Raw genomic sequence first — 27,608 nt, forward strand, 5'->3', positions numbered from 1 at the left:
GGCTGCCGGGAACTGTAGTGAGTGGGAATCCCGACAGGCGCGATCCCAGCAGTGGGAGCCGAGGTAAAGCGGCGATGTCCGGGAGCCGCGATTTCCGCTGCGACTGCGGTCAGGCCGGGACCTTGGCACAGGCAAATTGCCGACGAGGTAACGGGAGAGCGCTCGGTGCCGCGCTGTGGCGGTAACAGCGGTGCCGAGACCATTGAATCTCGTGGCCCTGGTAATTTGCCCGTCCAGTTCAGTGAGCACAGTTATCACCTGCTGTCAGCACACGCCTTATCAGGTTTTCTAAAACTGGACAAAACCTACTTTTTTTTTAAAGCGTATCACAGTGTTTTTGTTCTAGAAGAAAACCACGTGTATGGATCTGTGAAGCTCTGTGCATGTCTCCTGCCCTGAGCGTTCTCAGGAGGAGGATGAGGAGCCGTGTCCTCTCTGGAGGGGTAGGTGAGCGCTCAGCCTGGGGCGGCGGGAGATGGGGGTGCCAGGGCTGTGGGAGCCGGCACCGGCGGTGGCTGTCAGGTCCAGGTGACTGCAGAGCCGCTCTGTGGAGAGGAGAGAGTGAGAGGCAAGGGGGCTGCCCCACAAGGCCGGGCAGCCGGAGCGGTGGGGAGCAGCGGGACAGGTGCTGCTGTGTGAGCCTTGGAATGGCACAGCGTGGCCGCCTCAGGCTTCGAGATGGGGTGCTCATGGCTGCAGCTGGTTATCGTCGGTGCTGCTTCTCGTTTGGAGCTGGAGTCAAAGCTGATTTTCTCCTACCTGGGTGTGCCTCTGCTTAGATACGAAACGTTACATTTTAGTGCGAAATCCTTTACTGTGAGGGCGGTGAGGCACTGGCACAGGTTGCCCTGAGAAGCTGTGGATCCCCCATACCCGGCTGTGCTCAAGGCCAGTTTGGGTGGGGGTCTGAGCAAGCTGGTGTGGCAAAGGTGTCCCTGCCCATGGCAGGGGGCTTGAAACTAGATGATATTTAAGGTCACTTCAAATAATTATATGATTCTATTGGGAATGAAAAAGCCTTGCCTGTAACAACAGAAAAACGGCATCCTGTGACTGTCGCAGGGCTGAGTGCTGATACGTGGTTGTGCACGTGGGATGCAATATGGGTGGCTTAAAGCAGAAATCTCATGTAATCTCGTGTCTCACTGCTCCTCCTGCCTTCACTGAGAATCATGCCTGTCTGTTGGAGGGAATCTGAATCTTTATGATATATTTGTGTAAATATAAAGATTAGCCTCTGACTAGATGGGGTGGGGGAGGCACCCAGAGTTTTGTTTTTCCCCACACCTGTTTTAGCAAATGAATGTCATGTCCTACACTTAACTCCTGAATTACAGCACTAGCTCATCCTGCCTTTCCAAACCCTGGGAATTAACTCTCTGCTTTACTCTTAAAACCTAAGGGATGAAGTGTAAAAAGAAGCTGTCTCTTCCTGTATCACAGTCCTTATAATCAATTGTTTTAGAACAACTTTTTGTTCCTTGTTTTCCTTTTACTGCTCTTTCCATTATGTCTTAGGCTGACCCTGTCAGAGCCAGGGGGGGCTATGGTGCTTGGGTGAGGAAGGCACGGGCCCCCACTTAAAATGTCTATATTCTTCCCATTCGTTCACAGTTTGGTATTTCTGCATTCTAGTTTTGTTGTTTAAACTCCTCTCTGAGATGTGAAGGCCCATGAGTGTGGGGTTTGTGTTCGTTTGGCTGAATCACAGAACTGTTAGGGTTGGTAAGGTCCTCTGAAGTCATTTAGACCAACCCCGCTGCCAAGGCGGGGTCACCTAGAGCTGGAATACAGGAATATGTCCAGGGTGGGTGTTCAGTGTTTCTGGAGAGGGACTCTGGGATTTCCCTGTGCAGCCTGTCCCAGTGCTCTGCTACCCTCAAGGTAAAGAAGTTCTTCCTCACGGTTAATGGAACCTCATGTGTTTCAGTTTATGGCTATTGCTCCTCTTCTTGTCACTGGCACCCCTGAAAAGAGTCTGGCACCATCTTTCTTGGCATCCCCCTTTGAGATACATCTATGAATTAACGAAATCCCCTCCCAGTCTTCTCCAGACTGAACAGGCTCAGCTCCCGCAGTCTCTCATAAGAGAGATGCTCCAGAGATGGTTTGTTTTGTTTTTTTCTCGTTAACACCCAGCTCAGCGCCGCCTCTGCCCCGGCCGCAGTCGTGGGGCGCTGTCCCCCCGCGGGGAGCCCCGGCGGGCCGGGCCGGGCCGGGGGCGCGGGGGCCAGGCCGGGCCCGAGCGGGGAGACGCGTCCGCGGTGAGCCCTGCCGGGCACGGCGCGCCGGGGGACCCGCGGCCCCGTACGGTGAGGAACGGGAGCGGGGCACTCGAGTGCACAGGGCCGAGGCTGGGGGTCGGGCACCGCCGCAGCGCGGAGGCCGGGCAGGAGCCGGGACCTGGCCTGAGCGGGGACCCGCCATCGCACATCGGTGCCTGCCGTGGTGTGCAGCTCACCCCAGAGCCCTCTGACAAACGCGGCAGCCGCCGGGACCGCACCCATGGACATCGCCGGCTTTGAACCGCGTCTTTCTCACTGCTTCCTGCTGCTAATACCTTCGAGTGATTGCCACAGCGCAGGACAAGTTTAAAAGGCACATGCTGTTTGTTTACTGTCTGCGTTTCTTAGTTGTGGCAGAGCGAGCCAGTTTCGCTTTCAGTTCTCGGTGCTTCAGCACTTCAAACAGGAGGGGATACGTATTTAAAGGGTTCATAAGCGAAATAGTGGGTTTGAGTTGTACTTAGAAAGCACTCTCGAATTAGACTTGCTTTTAAAGGCGTTTTGCTGTTCGATTTCTGCGGGGAAAAAAAGTATAGGTGAGGTAGAGTTTGAACACGGTGTTACAACACAATGGAAATAAGGGGTTTACATTTTACTCTTTAGTATCAACACACTTTTTACTTTAAGATATTTTTGCAGTTTATTTACATCCTCTGGTGCTGTGTATTTGTGTGGATTGTACTTTTAGATGATCCGTGTTGTAGCTCTGCAGACTTCTTGTCGGAGACTCGTGCTCTTTTCAGTAATTTGAGTGGGACTCGGGTAAAACAGTCTGAAGGCCAAGTAAAGTAGATTTTGAAAAGAACCTCACTGTTAACAACAAGAAATGACGCTGATTGAGTTAACCAGAGAAGACTTCATTCAGGTTTTGTCAGCGATTTTCACACAGGTGGATTTGTGCTTCCAGGGGGGCTTGGTTAACTTCTGTGCATCCTGGCATGTTTTTTAGCATTAATTCCTCACTGAAATAAGTATTTTCTGACTAGTTTGTTTTTTATTGTTGTTTTTTGTTTTGTTAGGGTTTTTTGGTTTATTTGGGGTTTTTTTTGGTTGGTTGGGGGTGTGGGGGATTTTTGTTTGTTTTTTGGGGGTATTGTTTCATTTGGGTGGGGGTTGGTTTTCTTGTGTTTTGGTTTTTTGTTTGGTTTTGGATTTGAGGGGTTTTGTTGTTTTTTGGAGTTTGTTTTTGCTGTGGTTATCAAATATGAGACAAGGGTGCTCCTCCACTGTTCAGTCACAGTTCCCTGAAAGGGATATGTGAATGGTAAATCAGGGACAGCATAGGAATCTGTGAATTTTAAAACATCACAGCTGTCTGGATCATGGTTTCAGAACTCTGTCATCAGGGCAGTATGTGCAGAAGAGTCCACAAATCCCAACTGTGTTGATTTGAAATTACCATATAAAATTATTTGGATATTAATAAATTTTAGGTTTTCAGACTAGGAGAACATGCAAGATGATGTCATTGTTTGAAATCTTGTTGCCAGGGATCTGAATAAAGGCTTCTGAGCTGCTGTGCAGTCACTGAGCAGTTGGAGTAAGCAGGTTAAAGCTTTTTAACCTGGATGCTGACCATTGAACTTAGCTTTATGCTATTCAGGTGTACAACCTGAAAACCAGCCAAAAAGGAGCTGGTACTTAAACTGCTGTTGTTACAGACAGGCTCTGTGTTCCTTGGCAAGTAGTACAAAATGTGGGATTAGGTCTCTAATGTAAGGTGCTCAGTCCTGGTTCTCTGTAGTAGTGAGTGTGTGGAAAGAAACAGGTACTGCTAGAGGGCAGTTCTTCCTGCCTGTCTGAGACACTGACCAGTGTCTGAGATAGATTTAGAGACATGTTGCACAGTGGGTAAATTGTCAAAAGGTCTTCTGACTTCAAATTGCCTGGTCTTTATTCCTGTACCACTATTAGTAGGGCTATTAGGCTTAGAAGATGGAAAATAGAGGATGTTCACAACACCTTGCAGCTACAGAATAGTGGTTGTGCATTGATGTCAGTTCAGCATTCCAGTAACATAGTCCCATTACTTCTAAAATCATAATACAGCTTTGTGAAATAAGGGAGATATAAGGCAACTACAAAAAAATGTGACAATGTAGTTAAAATACACATTACAGAAGGCAAAAGTCAAAAGCCATGTATATCCTTGTCTTTTTTAAAAGCTAAAAAAATAAGAGAATGCAGTGACTAAACCTTCATTGCGGGGGAGTTCTGCTTTACTTCAAATGTATGGTTAGTTTGGATAGAATAGATTACATTTTTGTAAACTATAGTGGAGGAAATACCAGCAACAGTTACATTAAACTAGAAACAAGAAGTTTTTTCCTTTATTATCCGGCAGAGATTCTGTGGATGCCCCATCCCTGGAAGGATTCAAGGCCAGATGGGGTCAGGCTTTGAGCAACCTGGGTACTGGAAGGTGTCTCAACCCACAGCACAGGGTTGCAACTAGATGATTTTTAAGGTGCCTTCCAATCCAAACCATTCTATGTTGGTGGGTTTTGGTTTTATTTTGTTTTGGGTTTTTTTTGGTTTTTTTTGGGGGGGAGGTTTTTTTGGGTTTTCTTTTTGTTTGTTTGTTTTGTTTTGTTTTTTGATTTTGTTTTTGTTTGGTTCATGCAGTGTCACAACAAAAGATTGGGTAGATAATCTGATGTAGCCACTGCTTCTGGAGACTGATTCATGCTTAGAGTTACTGTAGTAAAATACATTTGGTCTTACCTGACATGAATGTAATATTTTTCCTCTGCACACTTTGTTTAAAGGAATGCTTATGTCTCTGCTCTCTCACATAGAACCAGATGGAAATTTAGGATATTGGTTTAACTGATGGCAGTGTGACTTGTAAGTGTTGACCTAACATGCCTAAAAATTTGTCTAGGACAGATCCTATTCTATTGTATTGTAAAACTTCATTTTTTTCTGGTAGCAGATTGTTTTGTCCAGGCTGTGAGACTTTATCCTGTGACTTTAGTAATAGTGTCTCCCATCAGGACTGCCTGCAAGCTTTCTGTAAGGTACCTTTAGCTTTAGGATGGAACTGGCTTTGGGGATTATACCCACTTAGATCCAGATACAGGCTGGCCCTTCTGGTGAGACACCAGGACAAGTGTTTGTGTACAGCTGACAGGGACTGTTCTCTTGGAGGAGAGTGGAGTCTGCAAAAGCAATCTCAGAAGGGTACAGAAATCAAATGGATTATGTTCTGTGCTTTCAGACCAAAGGCTAAGTCTTGAAAACATGATTCCTGCAACTGTTCACACTGTCCTGAGTGCTCTATATTTATGCTGCCACAGAAAGAACTGGTTACATTCGGAGGAGAAAACACACAGGAAACGCCAAGAACTGAAATGAGTTTGCAGCTGAAGTATCCTCATCATGAATAGGTACAAAACTATCAGACAGCTTGGTGATGGGACCTACGGCTCTGTTCTGCTAGGGAGAAGCATTGAATCTGGAGAGCTAATAGCCATTAAAAAGTAAGTGTTCTCATACATTACTCAATAATGCATAGTCCAGTTTTTCCTTTCTAGGTCCGCATGCGCTTGGTCGTGCTGGTTTGAGTACTTCACGTTCCATGCAGCTTCTTAATATGGAGTTGTATTTGGGCAGCGTGAAAAAGTTCCTTGTATCCTCCAGATCCTTAGCAGGAGATAAAAAGGGTGGATATATAGGCTTATTGTGTAACAGCACTCTGCTGCTAGATGAATTAAAACGTGTTTTACGTATTACTTGGAGTATTCTGCAATGCTGCTTTGGAAATCTATAGCCCTTTTACTGCTGCATACAGGTAACATATATTTTGTAGTCTAATTTTCAATGGAATATTAATACTGCAGTGATAATTAACACAACTGATCTCCTGTATCTTTTATACTCTGACATATTGGTCTTTTCAACTTAAGATTTTCTTGAAATGCCTTGAGAAATTCACTTGATTTTCTCTTCTGCTTCAGCAGTGACTTTAGTTGGTAAATGGCTTATTTGTCCTAGCTATGGTAAGATACAGCTGTAAAGCATTGCAGGCACCTTCCTGAAATACCGACCATGACAAGGGACAGACTTGTCAGAAGAGCTTTTAGTACAATGCTGTTTTGTATGAGCAGTCAATAGCTGGCTTTAGCAACTTTCTAAATCCCCTCTGCTGAGGGTGTTTTGCCTGTATTAGACCTTGCTTAGAAGGTCTTGCTTTAATTTTCAGTTTGCAATATGGGAAAAAACTAAAAAAAATCAGAACAAGCCAGAAGTTTTCTCTTAGCTTAGGTGTTAATGCTGGTCCTTTGTTAAAAACAGAAGTGGCCTGTAACTGAGTGCACAAGACAATAACTGCAAAAAAACTGCTAAAAAAAATTCATACCCCTTCATGACATGAAGGGCTTGTAGTTCTTAAACTACTCTAATTGTGAGAGCCAATTTCAGACTGGAAACTTGCTATAATAATAAGTAATACTGAATTATCATTAAAGGCAAAGGCTCAGATGTTCAGAGAGTGCTTAACTTGCTCTGAAATCCAGACTCTACACAGTTAAGTATTTTTGTAAGTTTTAATCTGTTATCTTCTGTGTGTGAGCCTTCATCCTTTTGGTCCTAAGGCATAGAGTTATGTCTCAAAGAACTTAGTGGTAATTAAAATATGTACGAACACATGGAACCATACGTTACACAGAAATACTGTGTTCAGAGTTACAGTCTGGCTTGGGAGAAAACTGGCACACAGTTTATTTCTGCTAGAGCAGAGTTGCTTATAAGCTTGAAGAGAAAGCAGAATTTGAAAAGCAGTTGGCATGATAGATGCACCTTGCAAGGGAAGGAGAAATATGGGGAGTAGTGGACAAAGGAAAATGTGGAAATACAGCAAAATACTAAAATCGCAGAGAAATAAAAAATAGAGAAAAGGGGTAAGGAGAATATGATAAAAATGGAGACCCAGTGAAGTGATTTGCTCTTCATTTGATTTGTTTCAAAACTGTCAAAACTACCCTTGTTCTTTTTGTAGTTAGACTCTATTCTACCACATTGTTATATCAGAAAGAAAAAATAGCATGCCTGGGCTTGTTGAAGGATGTGAATTATTTTCAGCAAGATATGTATATAGAAAAGTGCAATCCTGTGTAATAGTAACTGTTATTTGACTGTAATTCTATTTGAGTTTGTATTCTAGTAAATCAGCTTGACTATACCTTGTCTAGAGCTGTAAAGTTTTTTGACAACCTAGCATGTTGTATTTTCATGGAAGAACTGAATTAATTCTTTTCCTCTCTACTTTTGTAGAATGTAAAGTTTTTTGACAAAGGAGCTAGCATGTTATATTTTCATGGAAGAACTGAATTAATTCTTTTCCTCTCTACTTTTGTAGAATGAAGAGAAAGTTTTATTCCTGGGAGGAGTGCATGAACCTTCGAGAGGTTAAGGTACTTGTTTTGTTCAATGGTTGACTTCAAATTAAGTGACCACTGTCACATTGTGGGGGTAACATCAATTTCTTTACAACTCTTGTGTCAAAACACTACTGCCAAAGTGAGCTGTAGCATATGACATTACAGTTTTGTTTCCTGACTCTGCGTTGGAAGGGAGTGTCGGTAGTCTTATAAAAAACACTTATTGAAATTCTGTAGTCTTACAAAAAATAATTAGTTGTAGAGAGTGCTTCCTCCCTGCAGTGAGGGGTGTGTGAGTGAGGGCTTTCCTGTCCAGCACCTGGAATTCATTGGTGCTTGTTTTTCAGAGCTTGAGAGCACATGCCTGTTGTGCAGCATTAACTTTTGTACGTGCAGTCGTTTCTCTGTAGTTGGCTTGGGGACAGACATACAGCATGAAGTTCTGATGACAACGAAACATCGGGGTAGAGTCTGGGAGCCTCCTTCATTTATAGTCAGCACTGAAAACATGCAGAAAACCTAGGCCATTTTTCTTACTGTCTCATGTAAAAATGGACATCAAATACACTGAAAATCTGAAAAAAGAAGCAAGACCCAAGTTTGCTAGTTTTAGCTAGAGTTAGTTTTCTTCGTAGCCGCTTCTGTGGGTCTGTGTTTTGTATTTCTGACCAAAACAGTCTTGACAACACAGGTATGTTTTAGTTATTGTTGAGCAGTGCTTTCACAACCTCAGGCCCTCTCTGTTTTTCATGCTTCCCTGTCAGTGAGTAGGCTGAAGGTGGGCAGAAGCCTGGGAGGGGATGCAGCCAAGACAGCTGGCCAAAGAGACATGCCATGTGACATTGTGCTGGGCAACAAAAGCTGGGGAAAGGAGGAGAGGAAGCAGGAGACCTTCAGAGTGATGGCATTTGATTCCCAAGTAACCATTATATGTGATAGAGCCCTGCTGTACTGGAGGTGGCTGAGCACCTGCCTGCCCATGGGAAGCAGTCAGTGAATTTCATAGTTTGCTTTGCTTGCGTGCTTGACATTTGCTTTACCCATTAAACTCTATCTCAGCGTATGAGTTGTCTCACTTTCTGCCCTTCTGATTATTTTCCCCATCCCCCTTGGAGGGCTGAACAAGCTCAACTGCCTGCAAAAGTTAATCCACAGTACCAAGGAAGACTTTCCAGGGTTGTTTTTAGTCTTGACTCTAACCTGACTGTTGCCAGTGCAGGTACAAGAAGAGTGTGAATTAGGAAGTTTATTACAGAGAAAATGCTATTGTGTTGGTGCTTACAGTGACAGCAGATAGCTGGCTTTTGAATGAGCAGCACATTAAATTGCTGCATAGACTGTATATATATGTGGTAATGCTTGGAGATCTGGTCTTTGTTCTCAGAGCTGTCTGATTATTTAAGACACCAAAGAGTTTTTGAAGTTAATACTTCTGCAACAGTGAAATACGCTGGGGGTTGTTTTTTTTTCTCCTTCACTATTTTAAGACCCTCGTAAAATACTGTTTGTATTTTCTGTTTCTAGTCTTTGAAGAAATTGAACCATGCCAATGTGGTAAAGCTGAAAGAAGTTATCAGGGAAAATGATCATCTGTATTTTGTGTTTGAATACATGAAGGAAAATCTTTATCAATTAATGAAAGAGAGGTATGTAACAGCATCACCCATCCTGATATAAATTAATTGCTTGTGTAGTGTGCTTTTAACACCCCTGATATGGTTCAAAGGACTTTGGGTCATTTATTTAGGCTCGGATCACTACAGCTTAAGCTGCAGGCTGCAGTAGGAGCTGTGACTGTCACCTTTAAGCATATCTCAGCCAGTCTAGTGAGAGTTTCCAGTGTCTTGTCCCACATTAATGTGGTAGGGGAGTAGTGTGTTCTTTTGAGAGGTAGGAGCTGTGGATTTTTAACAGTCCTCACACTGAGGAGGCCTTGGACCTAGAACTTCTGGTTTCTATGTAGGTACTCCAGTGGTGCTTTTTTATGAGAGTGGTATCACCACCTCTTCTTTTATGGCTTCCTTGAATAAATGACTAAATAAAAAGTAGTTGGAACAGTAATCAAGAGGTGTCAAATTTTGGATTGCTTCCAGGAATTATTTTTCCTTGCAATTTGAACTGACATGACCAAAGACTGCTTGTTTCATTTGTCAGCATTCTGAATAAAAGCTAGCTTTTTGATATTTGCTGGAGTGTTAAGAAAGTCTTAATTTTAGCCTTTGGGCCATGATAACATATACCAGAGGATAACTGAAGGCAAAATTTCCTGCTTTGAATTGTTTCTCTCTATGGACCATCATATCAGCCTGGCAGCTGACAAGAATCTTCCTTGATTTAACAAAGTAAAGTTATTGTTACAGTTCACATATATCTGTGTGAATGCCACATGAAATACCTTTTTAAGCATAAAAATGCTTACTGTGCATGCACAGGTATAGAAAACAGTAATTTAACTGGGCACATATGTATGGATATATATAATGATATGCTATATAATTTTTATATATATATAAATTATACATATATACAGAGAGAGTATGAAATAATGAACTTGAAAGAAATGGTTCAAGTCTATGACAGAAAGCAATTATCTTTGGGAATTTCACAGAAGTGCTTGATATCCTACCTTCTTATGGAAGCAAAAAGCCCAGATGTCTCTAAAAGTATGCTTTGCATCATACTCTCTACAGTTTAGCTAGGCCATGAACTTCTTTAACATTGTGTAAGTCAAACCTTTAAGAATGTGATTTATTTCCTTAATTCTTAATTAAATGGCCAGTTTTGTGCCAAGGGTCTGTAGACAAAATAAGAATTTCTTCTGTAACTAGAAAAGATAGTAGGCAAATATGAAAAGCTGACTAGCAGTTTTATTTGTCATTGCTATCTTTTATCTTTGCTTCATTAGATAGCATAAGCTAATGTATGAATTTAGTCATTAATATTTATTTCTTCCCTTTTATTCCACAGAAACAAACTGTTCCCTGAGTCTACAGTTAGGAATATTATGTATCAGATCCTGCAAGGGCTTGCATTTATTCATAAGCATGGTAGGTTACATTTTAGCTATAAACCTTCTGAATTAGAGACAGACAGTGTTTGTGTAAGTTTTTTGATTAATACATAAGCAACTACATTACTAACTTTAGTAGAAGGGATGATCAAAAGAATGGCTCTGTATGACAGATTCAGATGACTGAAAACACCTGTATTTTATGGTTGCCTAACACTTCATTCTGGAGGTCTTCTCAGTTCCTTTTCTGTAGACTTCAGCTTTCTCAGTCTGGCAGCTGGCCATTCTCAAACTCATTGGATGTTAGTGAACACATTCCTTGATAGATTTAAAGGCCCCCTGAGACTGAGAATAAAGAAGAAATTACTCTTTTCTCAAGGTACATGCAGATACCTAAATAAAACATACATTTTCTAAAAGATGTATTTAAAGTAGTAAAGTCCGAGTGACAAGCAGCTTTCATTGCATGGGCTTCCAACTAATATTTATAGCAATGGTAAAAGCTAAAGCTGATGTACCAGCCAGTAGTAGAGACCCACTTAACCAATAAAAAAATCTCAAAACAAACACCTTATTTTAAAAAAAAAAGCTTCCTCACTGTTTTTTGCTGGCCTCTGTAATATTATTTGCTAGATACACTGAGGGGTCTGTTGCTGGGCAGCTCTCTGGGTTATCAGAAGAGAACTGACATCAGTGGCCAGAGTCCTGGAAGCGAAATGCTTATAGGGACCAGCATTACAGTTCACTTGAAGAACACTGTGTTTTGCAAAATACTTTCCAGCTAATGACTATTCACTCTTCTAATGGGGCTTGGATACTCATCTGAAACCTAACTATAAATTTGAGTCTGTTTCAGTGACATACATAATATATAAACACTGAAAAAAGCTGGCTTAGAGTTTTGCAAATCAATCATAATATTTTTCTATGAATTGTCAAATGGATCACAGCATTTCAGAACAGCTTTTATTGCTATTTAACTTACTATAGCTGTTAAGACTGAACAGTTCTACATCAAAACTGTCTTCTTCACTGACCTGCTACCACACTAGACTTGTATTTCTGCCAAGATGTTGCAAATATGTAGTTAAGAACACCTGGAAATGTTTGGCCATCAGGATGGTTGTGAAGATATTGTGGCTCATGGTGTAAGAATGAGTGTCTCAAGATTCTCTCCACAACAGTTTTGGAAAAAATGGCATGAATGTTTATTTCCCCTCTCTCTATTTCTCTGTTCTGTTCCTGTGTGCCATAGAAATGCTTGTCAAGTAAATTTCTTACATTCTTTGTCCATCCAAACTCTTAATCATCTTTTTTATATTTGAGTACACAACGGATTGCTCTTTCTACAATTTTGTCATTAAATAAATTGCCTCGCAAGCATTCTGTTGGTGCATGTCTGTGCAGCAAAATGCAGAAGTGATTGTACTAAATGCTAAGAACAGCCTTGATTGCTTTCCCTGATTCCTTTCACAAAGAAGCAATAATTCAGGCTGGCACCAGAGTATCTACTCAACATCCCTAGGAAGGATGCAGTATCCTGGTTAGTAGATACCTACAGCACTATGTCTGCAGTGCTGTTATACACGAATCTGTCAAACAAAAGCTGATCTGGTTATGCTGGACAATGTAGACACATCCTATGTCAATGTTTAGTCCATTCTCTGTGGGAACATATTCAAAGCCATGAAAAAGGTAAGCATATTGGAGTTTCTGGAAAGGAACTGGGCTCTGGAAAGGAGCTGGGAGAGGAGGGAGCTCTGTCTCAGAACCGTGATAGAAAGAAGCATAAGAACAAGATTGCCGGGCTCATGGTGGAAGCAAATTTCAGAGACAGTAGTCAGTGATACACCAACCCTCTTCTCTCATTTGTATTAAAAGAGCTCTTGCCAAACATTCATTCATGATCAGTTTGAGATCCTCTTACATGGTGTTGAGTAGCTCAGTGCTTGCAGATAGGTTCTCAGATTTAAAAAGAAGTTTGAAGTGCAAAAAACCCCCTAATTTAAATATATACTCTGTTTAAAATAACATTTTATGTAATTGATTGATAACTTCACTGGACCATTTCCAGTTAGAATGAAACTACCAAATGGTGAAAATTTTTTATGTTAGAGAAGTGCTACTTGAAAGAGAGCTGTCTAAATAAGTGCTCTGAATTGTTACAAGGTAGCCAGCTTGTGTATGCTGTTCTTCACAACCTAACTGGATAACGCTGTACTGATCAGCTCTGCTGATCACATAGGACTTGATATCTGTGTGGTGCTATTCCAGCTTCAGTGCAAAACAGCTAAAGTGAAACAATCCTGTTGGAAAATAAAGGATACAGCTGTGAGTGACATTGCAATCCACATCAATATTTCATTTGAATTTCAGGGTTCTTTCACAGGGACTTGAAACCTGAAAACCTGCTTTGCATGGGACCAGAACTTGTGAAAATTGCAGATTTTGGTTTAGCCCGAGAAATCAGATCTCGACCTCCTTACACTGATTATGTGTCCACAAGATGGTAAGTGCTAGTGCTCACTTATATTGTAGGAACTTGCAATCAGTGCTTGAAAGTAGTACAGTACTGAATTTGTGCTGATTGTTATACTGCTTTTGATGCCTCCTCATTATGAAACTTACATTTAAGCTTGGTGTAATTTGAAAACCTTCAGTTAGTGCAAGATAGTTTACAGACAGCAACAGCAAAGGAGCAAAGGAGGAGTGTAGTAAGGCAGGAGGAATGTGCTAGGATTGTTGTGTCAGGAAGGTGTGAGAGAGTTTACTTCAGTTAGTGCAAGAGTTTACAGATAGCAACAGCAAAGGAGGATTGTAGTAAGGCAGGAGGGAATGTGCTAGGATTGTTGTGTCAGGAAGGTGTGAGAGAGTTTACAGAAGATTATGCAGTTTTAATCAAAAAAAGAAAAAAGTCTCTGTACAGAAGAGGAGATTTTTAGAGAATCTTTGCTATTAATAGCAAAGAATGAAGTGGCGAGCAATTTCATATATGTTTGAATTGTGTTGATTGTTGGGATTTCCTTTTCTTTCTTTCCTCTACAGGTACAGGGCTCCTGAAGTACTTCTGAGATCCACCTGCTATAGCTCTCCAATAGATATTTGGGCCGTTGGTTGCATAATGGCAGAAGTTTACACACTGAGGCCTCTCTTCCCAGGCGCCAGTGAAATTGATACTATATTCAAAATTTGCCAAGTCTTAGGGACGCCAAAAAAGGTAACTGAAGTGATACTCCAGACTGCAGTAATCCTGGAGCTGTTCTACAATACACAATGGCATGGTAGCAGTAAGCATAAAATGATAAATTTTCCTCCTTACTGTTAATTTGTGGTATTGATCTCAGAAATAATAAACGAAATTAAAACTTATTTTCTGTGCAGTAAGCATTTCTGTACAGTAATTATGCTATACCTGACACATGGAGGAGGAGAAATAGATCCCTGTACAGAAAACAGAGTCCTTAGACTGTGATTTCATTAGGTGGGAATTTAATTTTCTCTTGTACATTGCATAAAAACCTATGGTTTAAGAGGCTAAAAATTGGGATCATGGCAAGATTCCTATTTTCTGATTCCATTTGTGCCTTTGACTCTGTCAGATGTACAGCAGACTCACCTCTCACCAGAGGTCTGAGGTGAAGATTCGTAATGAAATTTTCGATGCTAAGACCGGAGTAAGCTGGACACAGCCTGTTACTGGTAGAATGTGTGCTAGTGTGCTTAGGCACTGATACCTTACAGCTGAACTTCTTTTGTGTTTGAAAATCTCATTCTTCCAGAACGACTGGCCTGAAGGCTACCAACTTTCAGCTTCCATGAATTTTCGCTGGCCTCAGTGTGTACCTAACAACCTAAAAACTCTCATACCTAATGCTAGCAGTGAAGCAGTGCAGCTTATGAGAGACATGCTGCAGTGGGACCCCAAAAAGCGGCCAACAGCTAGTCAGGTTTGATTTTATTTTCTTTTTGTCTGCTTGTGATTTTTTTCTTTTAATGCAAGGAACAGTCATTTAGCAGTTGCTCGGGGTGCAGTTAGAAGAGAGGAGAATCCAAGAACAGTTTGAAAGACAAAGGAGAGTAATTAAGAGAGAATAATTGATCTTTTGCATGAAACATCAGCTGCTTGGGGTATGTGCTCATTAATCAAAGGTGTGACTGCAGCACGTAAATACACTTGAATTAAGTGTAATCCAGTCACTGTGAATAGCAGCAGAGTGAAGGTAGGATGTATGGCTGAAGGCTGTGATGCTGTGTTCATTGTGGTGTGTCACAGAATGACTGGAATCTGGTTCCATCACCTCGTCCTAGGCAGCCTGTGCCAGTGCTCAGTTACTCTCAGAGTAAAATGTTGAGAGCTTTGTAACAAGCTGGCTCCGAGCTAAAAAGTGTTTCTTGATGTTCAAAAGGAGCTTCATGTGTTTCAGTTTGTGACCATTGTCACTGGGCACACCTGAAAGGAGACTCGCTCCATCTACTTTGCACTTTCCCTTCTGGTTTTTTACATACTTTGATAAGATCCTCAAGAACCTTCTCTTCTCCAGGCTGAGCAGTCCCAGTTCTGTCTTTGCTCATATGTGAGCAGTCCCTTAATCACCTTTGTGGCCCTTTGCTGGACTCTGTCCACTATGTCTATCTCTCTTCTTCTGGGGAGGCCAAAACTGGACACAGGAGTCCAGGCATGGCCTCACCTGTGCTGATGCTTCAGTCCCTTAATCATCTCTGTGGTTGTCCTTTGCTGGACTCTCGACTATGTCTGTCTCTCTTCTTCTTCTGGGGAGGCCAAAACTGGACACAGGAGTCCAGGCATGGCCTCACCTGTGCTGAGCTGAGAGGAAGGATCACTGCTCTTGACCTGCTGGCATTGCTCCTGCTCTGGCAGCCCAGGACTTAGCGTTATTTGCAGCAAGGGCATATTTGGTAGCTGTTCCATGTTCAACTTGGTGTCTACCAGGTCCTTCCCTGCAAAGCTGCTTTCCAAGTGGTTGACCTCAGCATGGACTGGTGCATGTGATTACTCCTTCCCAGGACTTGCTATTTAGCCTTGTTAAATTGGTGAGGCTCCTGTCATCCCGTTTCATCAGCCTGCCCAAGTCCTGCAGGGTGGCAGCCCCTCCTCCTACGTGTGTCATCAGCAGACTTGCTGAGGGTGCACTCTGCACCACCAGCGACATCATTAATGGAGGTGTTGGAGCAGTATTTGCCCCAATATTGACCTCTGGGGAGCACAGATACTTCCTGGCCTCCAGCCAAGACTTTGTTGCAGTGACTGCCACCCTTTGGGCCTGACCTTCCAGCTAGCTGTTAGTCCACCTTGCTCTCTGTTCCTCCAGCCCAGTGTTGCCTGGATAAGGCTTGCTTTTGCTGACAGCCTCAGCTTAAGTGCATTGCGGGTACGTTCCAACATTCTGTACATAAGCATTGCCCAAGTCATCAATATTGCACGACAGCCTCAGCTTAAGTGCATTGCAGATATGTTCCAACATTCTGTACATAAGCATTGCCCAAGTCATCAATATTGCACATATGGTGGTGGTAGCTGCTGGTTTCAGGTACTATTCAACTAATACAATGAGCAGGGCACCTTTTGGAAAACCGATGGGATTCCTGACACTTGACTTCAAGGACCATAGCTGAACCTTTGTGATTTAACTGGACCTTCAGTACAAATTGTGCTTAAAAGCTTGAAATTTAATGAAAACAGTTAAAAAGTGAAATAGATTAAGAGCTCTCAAAGGTAATGAAGAATAAAAAACCACTGACTGTAACAGTATTAAGAGCATGAACAAGTGTTTTACAGTAAAGTATAAATAGACTGGGGAATCTGAGCTTTTAGAAGATTTTGCAATAAGAAATCTTTGGGAAGGGAAGATGAGTGTGCCTGAAACAGCAAGATAGATTAATTGCCTTTACTGACAACTTCCTAATTATTTGTAAGGCAGATAAAAGTAATTCTACTAACTAACTTTACTAACTTGTCAGAAAAGGTAGAGGCTAATTTCCATAAGGGTTGTATTTCTTTAACTTAATTCAGTCTTAGAAATGGAGAATGGAGGAGATGTTTCTGGGGTTATTGAGTTTTGCTAACTGAATCTGAGTCAGCAATGATGAGAGGGATGTGTTTCACACACACACATGAAGAGACAGCATGTAATGAAACATGCCTTTAGATGCCATGTACCTGGCTAACTATCTTAATTCTGCAGAACCTTTCCTTCTGTAGTACTCCACAGAGGATTTGATAATTCAGTATCTCTTGAAAATTCCCTACTATTGCAACATTTTTTGAAGTGGATTGTGCTCACTAGAGTCTAGTGTTGAGAGATGGGTCTTCTGCTGTTTCCTACCCCACAAAAAAAGGAAATTAAATTTGTACTAACACATAGGACTGGGGTAAATTAAAAACTTTGTTTTTCTAAGCCTAACATCTCTATTACTTTTTAGGCACTTCGATACTCGTACTTCCAGGTTGGGCATGCCCTGGGCATTCAGGAACTGGGAAAACAAAAGGAGCTGCATAATAAATTGTCTCTGCATATTAAGCCTGTCCCTCCAGCACAGCCCCCTCTGAAACCTCATGCCCGAATTTCATCAAGGCCTTTTCATCAAAGCCAGTCTTCACAGCACGTGGTGTACGCATGTAAGACAGACAACTCTGAAGCTGCGCCCAGTAACTGTTCACAGGAGGACAAGTCTAACCAGGTTCTTCTGCCTGCAATACACAATAAGGTTCCTCAGCAGGTAAAAGTCCTTCTAGCATAAGATAAGCTTTCTGACATACTGCCTGACTTTCTTCCTTGTGTTTCTTTTTCTTGTTCTCTTTTAAGGTTCTTGTACTTCACTAAATGGACAGTGAGTGGAACTGAAAAATGGTTCCAATGTTACAACTTTCTGCTAGAAACTGGAAGGTCTCTATTGAAATCTAAATCCAGTTGTTGTAAAACAGCAAGTCAGTTTCTTGTTTTAGAGCCATGTTGTGGTATCCTTTACACCTGCACCACTTACAGGATGACACTGATTTCATACGAATAAAACGGATGTACATTGTTCAAAATATTAATGGGATTGATGCCAAAGAGAGAAATATGAAGCTAAATACTATTGAAATGAGGGAAAGGAGACTATTACTTTCATCCATTTAAGGCATCCAATTTATTGACTGGGAATAATAGTCCCTTTGGTCATCCATAATGGACATGGGAACGAACAGATTATTCTTTCAGCATGAGAATGTACCCTTTCTGTCTTCTGATGAGGAGACTGGATTCATAAAATAGGCAATGAGAGCAGACAGTGTGAATGCTGCTGCTACAGGGTCAGTAATAAGCAGGGTCTGTACTAACCAGTGTCATACAAAGTCAAAATGTACTGCTGAGTCTGAATGACTGAAGAGACACAAACTTGTGCCTGTGCTGTCCTGCAAGAGAAAAAAAAAATTAAATATCTAGACACAGACTTGTGGAAACATAAGCATTCATGCAGTTTTATATTCCCAGCATGGGTCTGGAAGTAAAAATTGAGCATAAGGTAATGGTTTGGGAGGTGCATACTGGAACATGAACAGAATTGGAATTGAGACCCAAGAAATTTCTTCTACTGTAAGTTCAAGATGCTTTTATTACAGGACAAAATGCAGAAGATAGAGAATAATATCAGCAGGCAACATATTGTGCTCTTAGTATGTTTAATGGAAGTTGAAGATCGTGTTGTTATAGCTCTGCTACCACTATTACTCTTTGAGATAGAGGGAAAGAAGTCCTCTTTGTTCCTGTCACCTAGATTGTGGTCTAAGCCTGTGGGTTTGTTTCTTTTCAATCTGTATAACAGAAAACATCTGCTGGGTCTGAGAATATAAAGGGTGAACTTAAACCAAAACCTAGGCGAAGATGGGGACATCTTCCCAGGACAATTAAGAGTTCTGAAGACTGGGATGATTTGGAAGACCTTGATTTCAGCTCTTCCATTATGAGAATGGACTTGAAAAACAAGAAGAGGCAGAATGATGAAACTCTTTGTAGGTAAGGGGCTTTTTTATGTATGTGCTATTTGGTCTATTTCTTTGCTCTTTTTCTCTTTCTTAGTAATGTTGCTCTTCATGCTTTCTTGGTATCTAGAAATGTATATCTGTACAATTTTGTGTTCTTTTTTTTTTCCCCACTTAAAATTATAACTGGCTTAAGTCTCCCCAAGTCAGTTTTTGAATATATACTTTCGATTTTACTTGTGGACCATTTTGACATACTCCATGCATATAAACTGTTTTGGACAGTTTACATGCATGGAATATGTCAAAATGCAGTCTAAGCTGCAGTTTCCATGGATAGTATACAGAAGAGAGAAACTTACTGAGTGCTTTATAAAAACTTTAAAAGCAGTATATAAAGGAACTAGAAGCACAAATCTGATTTTCAGGGGCACTTGCATGGTTGCAGGTTGATAATATTCCCTGTTCCCTGTGTGTTTATGGTGTAGCAAACACATTACAAGGAAATGATTCCTGGAGATGGGGTGTAGTTGAAAAAGTCAGCTGTGAATATTTCCATGCATATAAACTGTTTTGGACAAGTCTAAGCTGCAGTTTCCATGGATAGTATACAGAAGAGAGAAATTTACTGAGTGCTTTATGAAAACTTTAAAAGCAGTATATAAAGGAACTAGAAGCACAAATCTGATTTTCAGGGTCACTTGCATGATTGCAGGTTGATAATATTCCCTGTTCCCTGTGTGTTTATGGTGTAGCAAACACATTACAAGGAAATGATTCCTGGAGATGGGGTGTAGTTGAAAAAGTCAGCTGTGAATATACATGTACTGTAAGAATTGGACTATACATACCAATTTTTGAATTGCAGATTTGAAAGCATTTTGGACCTGAAGCCTTTGGATGCTGTAGGTTCTGGCAGCAGTGCACGAACTTCCCATGCGACCTTTTTGCGGCAGGACACTCCTACATTGCGAGTTTCTGCAGCAAAGCAACACTACTTAAACCATTCTAGGTATCGACCTGGTTAGTAAAGTACTTTCCTTTTCTTCCTGCACTTCAACAGGAGTATTAAATAGTCATTGGTTAATTAGCTCTTATTCTTTGAACTTGTGGAGGGGGTGGCTACTGCTCAAAGGGTATGAGGACAGAAAGAGCTTGTAGTGTAGATGGCCACGACACAAACTAAATTCTAGTAGTCTAGCAGTAGAAACAAGGGGACAGGACTGTTGGTACTTCTTCCTCCCGATGGATACTTTATACTTGGAAATGCATTAGAAAATGTCTTATGTGCCAATATATATTGTATAAGTGCCAAACTATTGCCTGTCTACCTAAAAAGTGTAAGACTGGTTTTCTAAACTGGAAAAGAAAGTGCCTTGTGTTTACCTCATGAGTGTACAGTATCATGAACAACAGGCAAACTAGTAGTGGGAATATGCTTTGCTGTAGTTTGGAGTTAAGTACAATGCAGATCTCTGTAGAGAATTACATGCCTGTCTTCATTATAACCTCTGCTATACTGACACCAGTGCGGAGGCAGACAGCTTGTCTGCCAGTATATAAAATAAGATGAACATAAGTATATTCTTTCTCATAATTTCTGTTCATAAAGGTAGTGTTAGCTATTTATTAATTTGTATTACTGCTTCTTCAAAATTAATTAAGGAGACTAGAAGGTATTGTGACAGCAAACTCAGTCATTATTCCTGAAATAATAATTGACTTCAAATTGTCTCAGATAGGGTTTTGGTAGCTAAAACTTGTTTTACTAGAGAAGATTGTCAAACACATTGATTCCCATACTGCTTTAGCCATATCATAAATTGTGAGTGCATCCTTGAATGTTAGGTACCCTGCTTAAATATGGGAGCTATATTAAATACAAATAATAGATGTCATCTGAACTGTAGTGCAAACTGTTTGCATAATCTTAGGTTTCAGTAGAGACAAAGAAGAGTACAGTACTCCAAGAAATGTAATTGCCATTATTGCCTCTCAAGTTACAATAAAATCTGTGCTTTTATTGGAAACACAGATTTCATGTACATAGCAAGGTTCACTTTCTGTGACATGAGAACATTTGTGGCCTTGAGGTAAGGACCCTGTCCTCTGTTACAAGCAGCCATTGATGCTAGTGGAACTACTTACATTGTGATGTCTGCAGGATTAGGGTCTGTGGCTAGTTCCAGCATTCCTGTATTATGAGAGGATGGAGAGTGACTCAGAGTTACTGAGAGGGAAGATGTTTTGGCTAAGTTGAACCAGACATCTGCTCTAAGTTTGTGCATCAGGTGGAATGAATGTGGGCCTGTATGGCAACAGGGATTTTAGTGAAGTAATCTTTGCATTTTTACAATATAGGAATAAGCACCAGGAATAGCATAGTCTCCACTTCAAACAAAGAGTCTGTTCCATCTAATCACTGGCCCAGTTCTGGTTTGTCTGGGAAAGCCTCTGGTTTGGAAGGAAGTACTAGCAACAGGATGAATTCAGGTAAGAAGGTGTGCTTAAGACTCTGAGAAATGATAAGAAATTGTCTGTGCAATCCCCCACTGGTGTATTTTGAAGTCATCCATTTCCAAAATGTTGTCAGCTCTGAAGACACCTGCTTATTACCCTGTCTGCTCTTTGTGTTAAAATCGATTATGAGCTCTCTTCTTTGGGAGACTGCCTTAAACTGAGACACAGTAATTTCTTCTAATGAATCCTCACAAGTCTGAGATACCCCATACATAGAACGCTGGACAGCTTAGGTCTGTTCAGCCTGAAATACTTCATCCTGCTTTCAGTTTCAGTTACTGGGAGGGAAGAGGTTTTGGCTAAGTTGAACCACACATCTGCTCTAAGTTTGTGCATCAGGTGGAATGAATGTGGGCCTGTATGGCAACAGGGATTTTAGTGAAGTAATCTTTGCATTTTTACAATATAGGAATAAGCACCAGGAATAGCATAGTCTCCACTTCAAACAAAGAGTCTGTTCCATCTAATCACTGGCCCAGTTCTGGTTTGTCTGGGAAAGCCTCTGGTTTGGAAGGAAGTACTAGCAACAGGATGAATTCAGGTAAGAAGGTGTGCTTAAGACTCTGAGAAATGATAAGAAATTGTCTGTGCAATCCCCCACTGGTGTATTTTGAAGTCATCCATTTCCAAAATGTTGTCAGCTCTGAAGACACCTGCTTATTACCCTGTCTGCTCTTTGTGTTAAAATCGATTATGAGCTCTCTTCTTTGGGAGACTGCCTTAAACTGAGACACAGTAATTTCTTCTAATGAATCCTCACAAGTCTGAGATACCCCATACATAGAACGCTGGACAGCTTAGGTCTGTTCAGCCTGAAATACTTCATCCTGCTTTCAGTTTCTTTAAGTCATGTTGTCTCGTTTCCAAACTGTTTTAGTCCACCTGGTACATAAATGGCTGTCATTGCAGGAGGAAGCTGGTATAAATTGAAGTAGCCATACACACCACTCTTGTTACATGAATTAAGCAAAGAAAATCTATCATTGTCTTTCAATTGATGTTGTTTAAAATAATGTAGTAATTATAGTTTAAAAATTCTGACAAAAAGCAAAACTCTTCAGTCTTTCTTCTTCAGTTTTCTTTGGCATTTGGTATTTCAGGTATTTAATCACTGTTGTTTGAGTTGAAGTAATTAATTTATAGATTTTTACATTAGTTTTTATCAGATATAACATATTAATAATACGTTGATGTTTTTGGATTGCATCTATGTATTTCCTCTCTAAACCATGGCTTCAGGTTTTCATGTGATACAGTTCTGCAGTACCATACTTCTTTTGCATATGCTGTTTTGAAAGTGTTTTATTGCCTAAGTTTGTGTTAAATCTTGGCCCAAAGAAACATTTTAGGCCTCTAGAAACTCAGGTTAAAAGAAACCAAAACAACAGCTTAAAGTTTTGGATGTAATTTAATCAGAAAATCTTTAAAGATTCAAGATGGGAGAACACTGTAAATAGCTAAACTACATGAGAACCTTTATATACATATCATGTCTCCTTCCTGGCTCTTTTACAAGTTTTTGCTTCTTTTGTAGCAGCATAGGATGTTTTTTCTTTTTTTTATTTATTACCATCATTTCCCACAATAGGCTTTGCTACTGCTCTAGTACAGCATAGGCACATGTGTGATGGCCCTGCTCTGTGCATGATATCTTGTTTAGTGCCCTTCTGTGCTATAACTCTAGACTGTTTCTATGGCTTATCCTACAGATCAGTCAAATCTGTTCCTCCTCATCTCCGGGACAAGTTTTGTAGGTGGCTTTGAAATTTGAAATGGGCATCTGTACCACATTTTTAAGTTGTGCTCCCACAGGCTTCACTAAGAGCTTTGTGTAGCACCAATGCCCCAGACTCACTACATAGAAACCCTGAGTCAATACATCCTTAGCACATAGTTGCTGAAAGTCAAGCAAGATAATTCCAAATGAAATGCTGAGTTTTGAAAGCTTTGAGAAACCTTGAAAAAGCTGAGATGTCAGGGAGAACTGCCATTCTCTCTGACAGGTACAATTTGTAAATGTTTTCCATTCATCTCTAATGCAGTCTGATGCTGACAGTCTCCTGAATACAGGAGGTGTATATATAGGAGCTGTGGATTTCAAGTACCTTCAATTAAGTTCTTGTTTTGATCAGCCCATGATCAGGCTTGGTCTTGAAAATGGTCCCTCAGGGCACACACAAAGACATCTTGTGTCTCCTGTTGACAGTATGGGAGATCCATTGTATTCAGGTGTTTCTTGCCATTTCTTTCAGGGCCCATAGGATCAAGTGGTCCAACAAATGCCTATGTCCCTTCATTTCTGAAGAAGGAAGTAGGTTCTGCTGGGCAGAGGGTTCAGTTAGCACCAGCTGTGGACCCATCTTCTGGTAAGTCCAGGACTAAAGTTCTTTTGGTCCCTTGGTCACTACTCCAGTAATGCTGTGTGTACATAGCACTGAACTACTTATCTTTGCTTTATTTTATTTGTCAGTAGATGACTGCCTGGAAGTACTGTTTGTAACCTTTCAGAACTTCATATGGAGGAGGATTTGGTTTGTGTTTACTTTTGTTTATTAAGTATGTAGATTTATCTACAGCTTATTTCAATGGGAGCTATAGGTTGGTGTGAGAGCTGGCAGAGAATTCACACTTGCCAAATCAGTGATGTAAATACTTTTTGTCTGCTAAGGTTTTAGGGATTGGGTCTGCTATTGTTTCATGTCAGCAAACTCTGTTAAAAAAGGAGACTTACCTCCTGAAGAAGTAAGGATTTGGACCTGAACCCAGTTGTTGTTCAGTATGGACAGCTGTCACTGAACCTTTATATCAAAGAATTTTTTGTCCTTTAGATTTTACATCTGTGCCATCAGTCAGACCCCTTCTCGGATGGCCGTCGTTCAGTTCACCTACCAAAAGCTCACCGCGGTTGATGCCTCTCCCGCCGGCAGCGGAGCCGATCCACGGGCGCGTCGACTGGTCAGCCAAGTACGGCGCTCACCGCTGACCTGGGAGGTACCCTGTGAGCAGTGTGTGCCTCCCCGAAATGGTGTCCAGCGTGGGACCATTCCTACTGGTTTATATACCTGTACTTGTAAAAGGAGCAGATCTTCCATGAATGAGGCATTTTAAAGGGTTTTTTTAACTTCTTTGCATTAATCTGAATGCAATCTTGTACCTTTTTGTATAAAAATGTTTTGTTATATACTTGGGTCCAGTTATTTTCATAAAAGTGATGCATTTTGTATATAAGGCTTAGGGTATTAGGCATTTTTATACAGTAAATTTTTATAATGAACTTTAAAAAAATTAAATTTTTTATTAGGCTCAACTTTTTATAGAGTGGATTAAAAAAAACATGGTGCAATATTGCAGTGAAGGAGAAGTACTGAGGAAGGGGCATTCATTAGACATTTTCTGAAGTTTTATGTGCTAATTGAGGCTGTATAAATTGAAGTGATGCCATGTCTCAGTGCCACACTTCTGTTGTCCTATGCTTAATGCTTCAGACTGACATCAGAGGAGTGAGTGACTTAACAGTCTAAACTCCTTCACAGTCACAGTCACTGAGAGACTGCTAAAAGATAGTGGGAGGCACCTTTTTTTAATTTATTTTTGCCTTTGAAAGGTTTGTTGTTGGACTGCTATTCAAATTTACCAAATCTTACTCTTGTTTGGTGAAGGGTAAATACTCTTCTGTAGATCTGTTTTCTGACAGTGTTCCTTTTTCCTGCTTACAAGTTGTTCTTTGGCATTGTTCACTATGAAATAGAATGTGGACCTACCTCTGTTAAATTCATCTAAATGGTCTAATGATTTCTAAAGAGAAAAAAAGAGATTCTGTTTCTTCTTTTTCTTTTGTTGCAAATGTAAGAGCTGAAGCTATATTAAAGAACGTATTAACAATAAATTAATGGAACTAAGAAAACTGGTTTCAGAGTAACAAAATGTTAATGATATGCCAGCAACATAGTTTAAGGAAACAAGATCTATGCAGCTGACTTACTTTTCACAACTGTTTTAAATTGCTGCAGTTCTAAATCACTTCAGGAAAAAAACCCAAAACAACCCAGAGGAAATGAGTCAGTCTAACCTTACTTAGGTTTATACTCAGTTCTTTTTCACTCAATACATCTTCTTTTACAATGGGAAGAATATGTCAGCTTCCATAAATTAGACCTGGAGGCTCTACAGGAAAAAATGGGATCTTATGTGGTCCTGTTAAGAAAATGTTGTAAAACTGTGGTTGATTTCACTGAAATTGATACAGTTCTTTGAAGGGCAGTTTAACTCTGTTTATGAGGGTGTGATTTATATCAAGGTATAGAGAAAAGAATATATCCCCATAATCTGGTTTAGTTCTACTCCGGAAAAGAGTGCCAGAGTCCAACCATCAGCAGAAGGTTCTTTTAGAGCACAGTCAGCATTTGTCTGTTCTGCACCTCCTTCTACAGAAAAAAGATAAAATTGTTCAGTGCTGTGGGAGAAAACCTTCCATAGCTGTGTTCTGGAGCAGTGCTGCCAAAGCTGAAGTGTGCTGAGACAGTGCATCTCCCTGCAGGAGTGTGCAGAAATGCTTCTCTTTCTGAGCTCATTTTGTGATCAGCTCAGGAAAATAGTTTATTTATGAGATTTAAATCCAGCTTAAAGGGATCAGAGCAGGTGCAGTTCTCAGCTTCCAGCCATTTCACAGGAACTGAATAACTTGTGTGTCAGTGAGATCCTCTCCATGGAATCTGCCAGCACACACAAGGGGCAGCTGCTGTGGCCTTGAGACTGAGAACAGATTCTGGCCTTTTTGGTGCTTCCCATGGTGAACATGTGGGATATTGAGGAAACTGTACCCTAGGGTAGGCTGCTGGCTCAGTGCTACAGGGGGAACCACAGGGAGCACTGGTCACTGCTTGTATAGGCCCAGCCCACAGTGAGACAGTACAAGACAAAGAGCAAAATGTGCATGAAAGACTTCTACATGCCAAAGACATCTTGTATGTCCTGCTGCCCTGTTATCTGGGCATAGCAAGTGTTAACTCCAAACCGTACCTAACGGCTTCCACAGCAGTGATGCCAATGCTTAGCAGTAAGGTAGAAATTTGATTTCTGAAGTGCACACTGATGGGTGTGTGTGGGTTAGTGGAAAGGGAAATATGTATATTTGTGATAGAACTGGAAAGGTAGTTGTTTCTCTTGGAAATAAATACCTGTATTTATGTCTAGGTATCATTTAATTTATTTCGTCACCAGGTAATTTGCCTCAAGAAGGAACACCCTGAACCTATCCCAGTGTCCCTAGGCCTAAGTAGGCTATTTAAGTAGTCTGGTCTTAGTTCCTACGAGTGGAAGGAGACAAGTCATGAGAACAGGCAGCTGAGGCTTGGATTTATCATACCTAACTGTGAGCTCCTTTGTTGTGAGATGACTCACCCCTGGTGAGTGAGAATCATGTCAAAAGAAATCTTGAGATTGCTCTCTCTCATTTGAGAGCATACTAACATTCTGGAGATACCCGAGTCTCTCCACTGAGGAGGGGGACAGCTCTGTGAGGTTCAAGTAACACAGGATGAATCCGAACCTGGCCTGTAATCTCTGAACCTTTTCTCAGACTGTCAGTGATTCTTTTGACTATAGCATTCAGGCTTTAGTCTGTCCAGTCAAAAGATTAAAAAAGTAAGTTGTACTTAAAATTTTCATTTTTCTTATATCTCCTCCTTTCCTAAGTTAAAGCCTTTATTTTTGAGGAAAAAGCTAATAATCTTGACATTGAGAATCACAGCTAGTTTTAACTTAGTGAGAGAAAATTATCTAGATGTAATGGCTGTATCCTTTACTCAAGCACGTTCTTACTGAAGCTGGAAAAGTTCTTTCTGAGCAGGATGGAGTTTATGTATTTTACTGTGCTGTCTCTGTGCAATACAGATATGGAAAAGATGGAGGTCTTTATATACTCAAATCTGGACAAGCAGCATATCTGAGAATTTATGATATGTAACCTACTACTTTGTGCTTTAATACTTAGCAGCATCTTTGTGGAAAATGTTTTTAGAATTGTACTGTTTACATTTTCTCAGGCTTAGGCATAACATGTAATAATAAAGGAGTCTTGACAGTGGATTCATTTACCCCTGTAATCCAGATTTTCCAAAACGTAGTGTGTAAGTGCCATGATGTTAACAAGAAGAAAAAAAAAAGGCCAGAAAATCCATGGTGTTCCTGTATCTGATATGGCTGTTGATATGAGCAGGATGTTCCATAATGTGAGGAGGAAAATATGTACTGAAAGAACATTTTAGAACTTAATAGGGAAGGAAGGGGTGGAATTGTCACATGTGGAGAAATAATGGTTCTTGTTTATTCAGAAACATTTGTTTTGTTCAGAAACATCCTAAATTCTTGTTTCATTCCTTCTGTGTCAAATGTCCTGCCCAGAATAAAGTTGTCCTTGAGGAAGCACTGAC

At 40.8% G+C, this 27,608-nt stretch overlaps 1 protein-coding gene across 15 annotated transcripts; it reads left to right on the forward strand.

Moving 5' to 3' along the window:
- Positions 1 to 7: 7 nt before the first annotated feature.
- CILK1 (ciliogenesis associated kinase 1) lies at positions 8 to 27,608 on the forward strand. 15 transcript variants are annotated; one of them, XM_039725155.1, is made up of 15 exons: positions 8 to 147; positions 347 to 443; positions 5,506 to 5,767; positions 7,645 to 7,699; positions 9,191 to 9,312; positions 10,634 to 10,713; positions 13,053 to 13,185; positions 13,722 to 13,893; positions 14,456 to 14,623; positions 17,118 to 17,414; positions 18,501 to 18,691; positions 19,526 to 19,680; positions 21,019 to 21,150; positions 23,430 to 23,543; positions 24,006 to 24,339. In XM_039725155.1, the coding sequence occupies exons 3-15, from the start codon at positions 5,667 to 5,669 to the stop codon at positions 24,158 to 24,160; spliced, it is 1,875 nt and encodes a 624-aa protein (XP_039581089.1). In that variant the 5' UTR covers positions 8 to 147; positions 347 to 443; positions 5,506 to 5,666; the 3' UTR covers positions 24,161 to 24,339. The 15 variants fall into 15 exon arrangements, with proteins under 15 accessions (XP_039581089.1, XP_039581100.1, XP_039581120.1 ...); XM_039725166.1 differs by having other exon boundaries at positions 5,585 to 5,767; XM_039725186.1 differs by having other exon boundaries at positions 28 to 220.

This window comes from Passer montanus, unplaced genomic scaffold, assembly GCF_014805655.1.
Source record: "Passer montanus isolate IOZ18808 unplaced genomic scaffold, ASM1480565v1 scaffold11, whole genome shotgun sequence".
Lineage (NCBI taxonomy): Eukaryota > Metazoa > Chordata > Aves > Passeriformes > Passeridae > Passer > Passer montanus.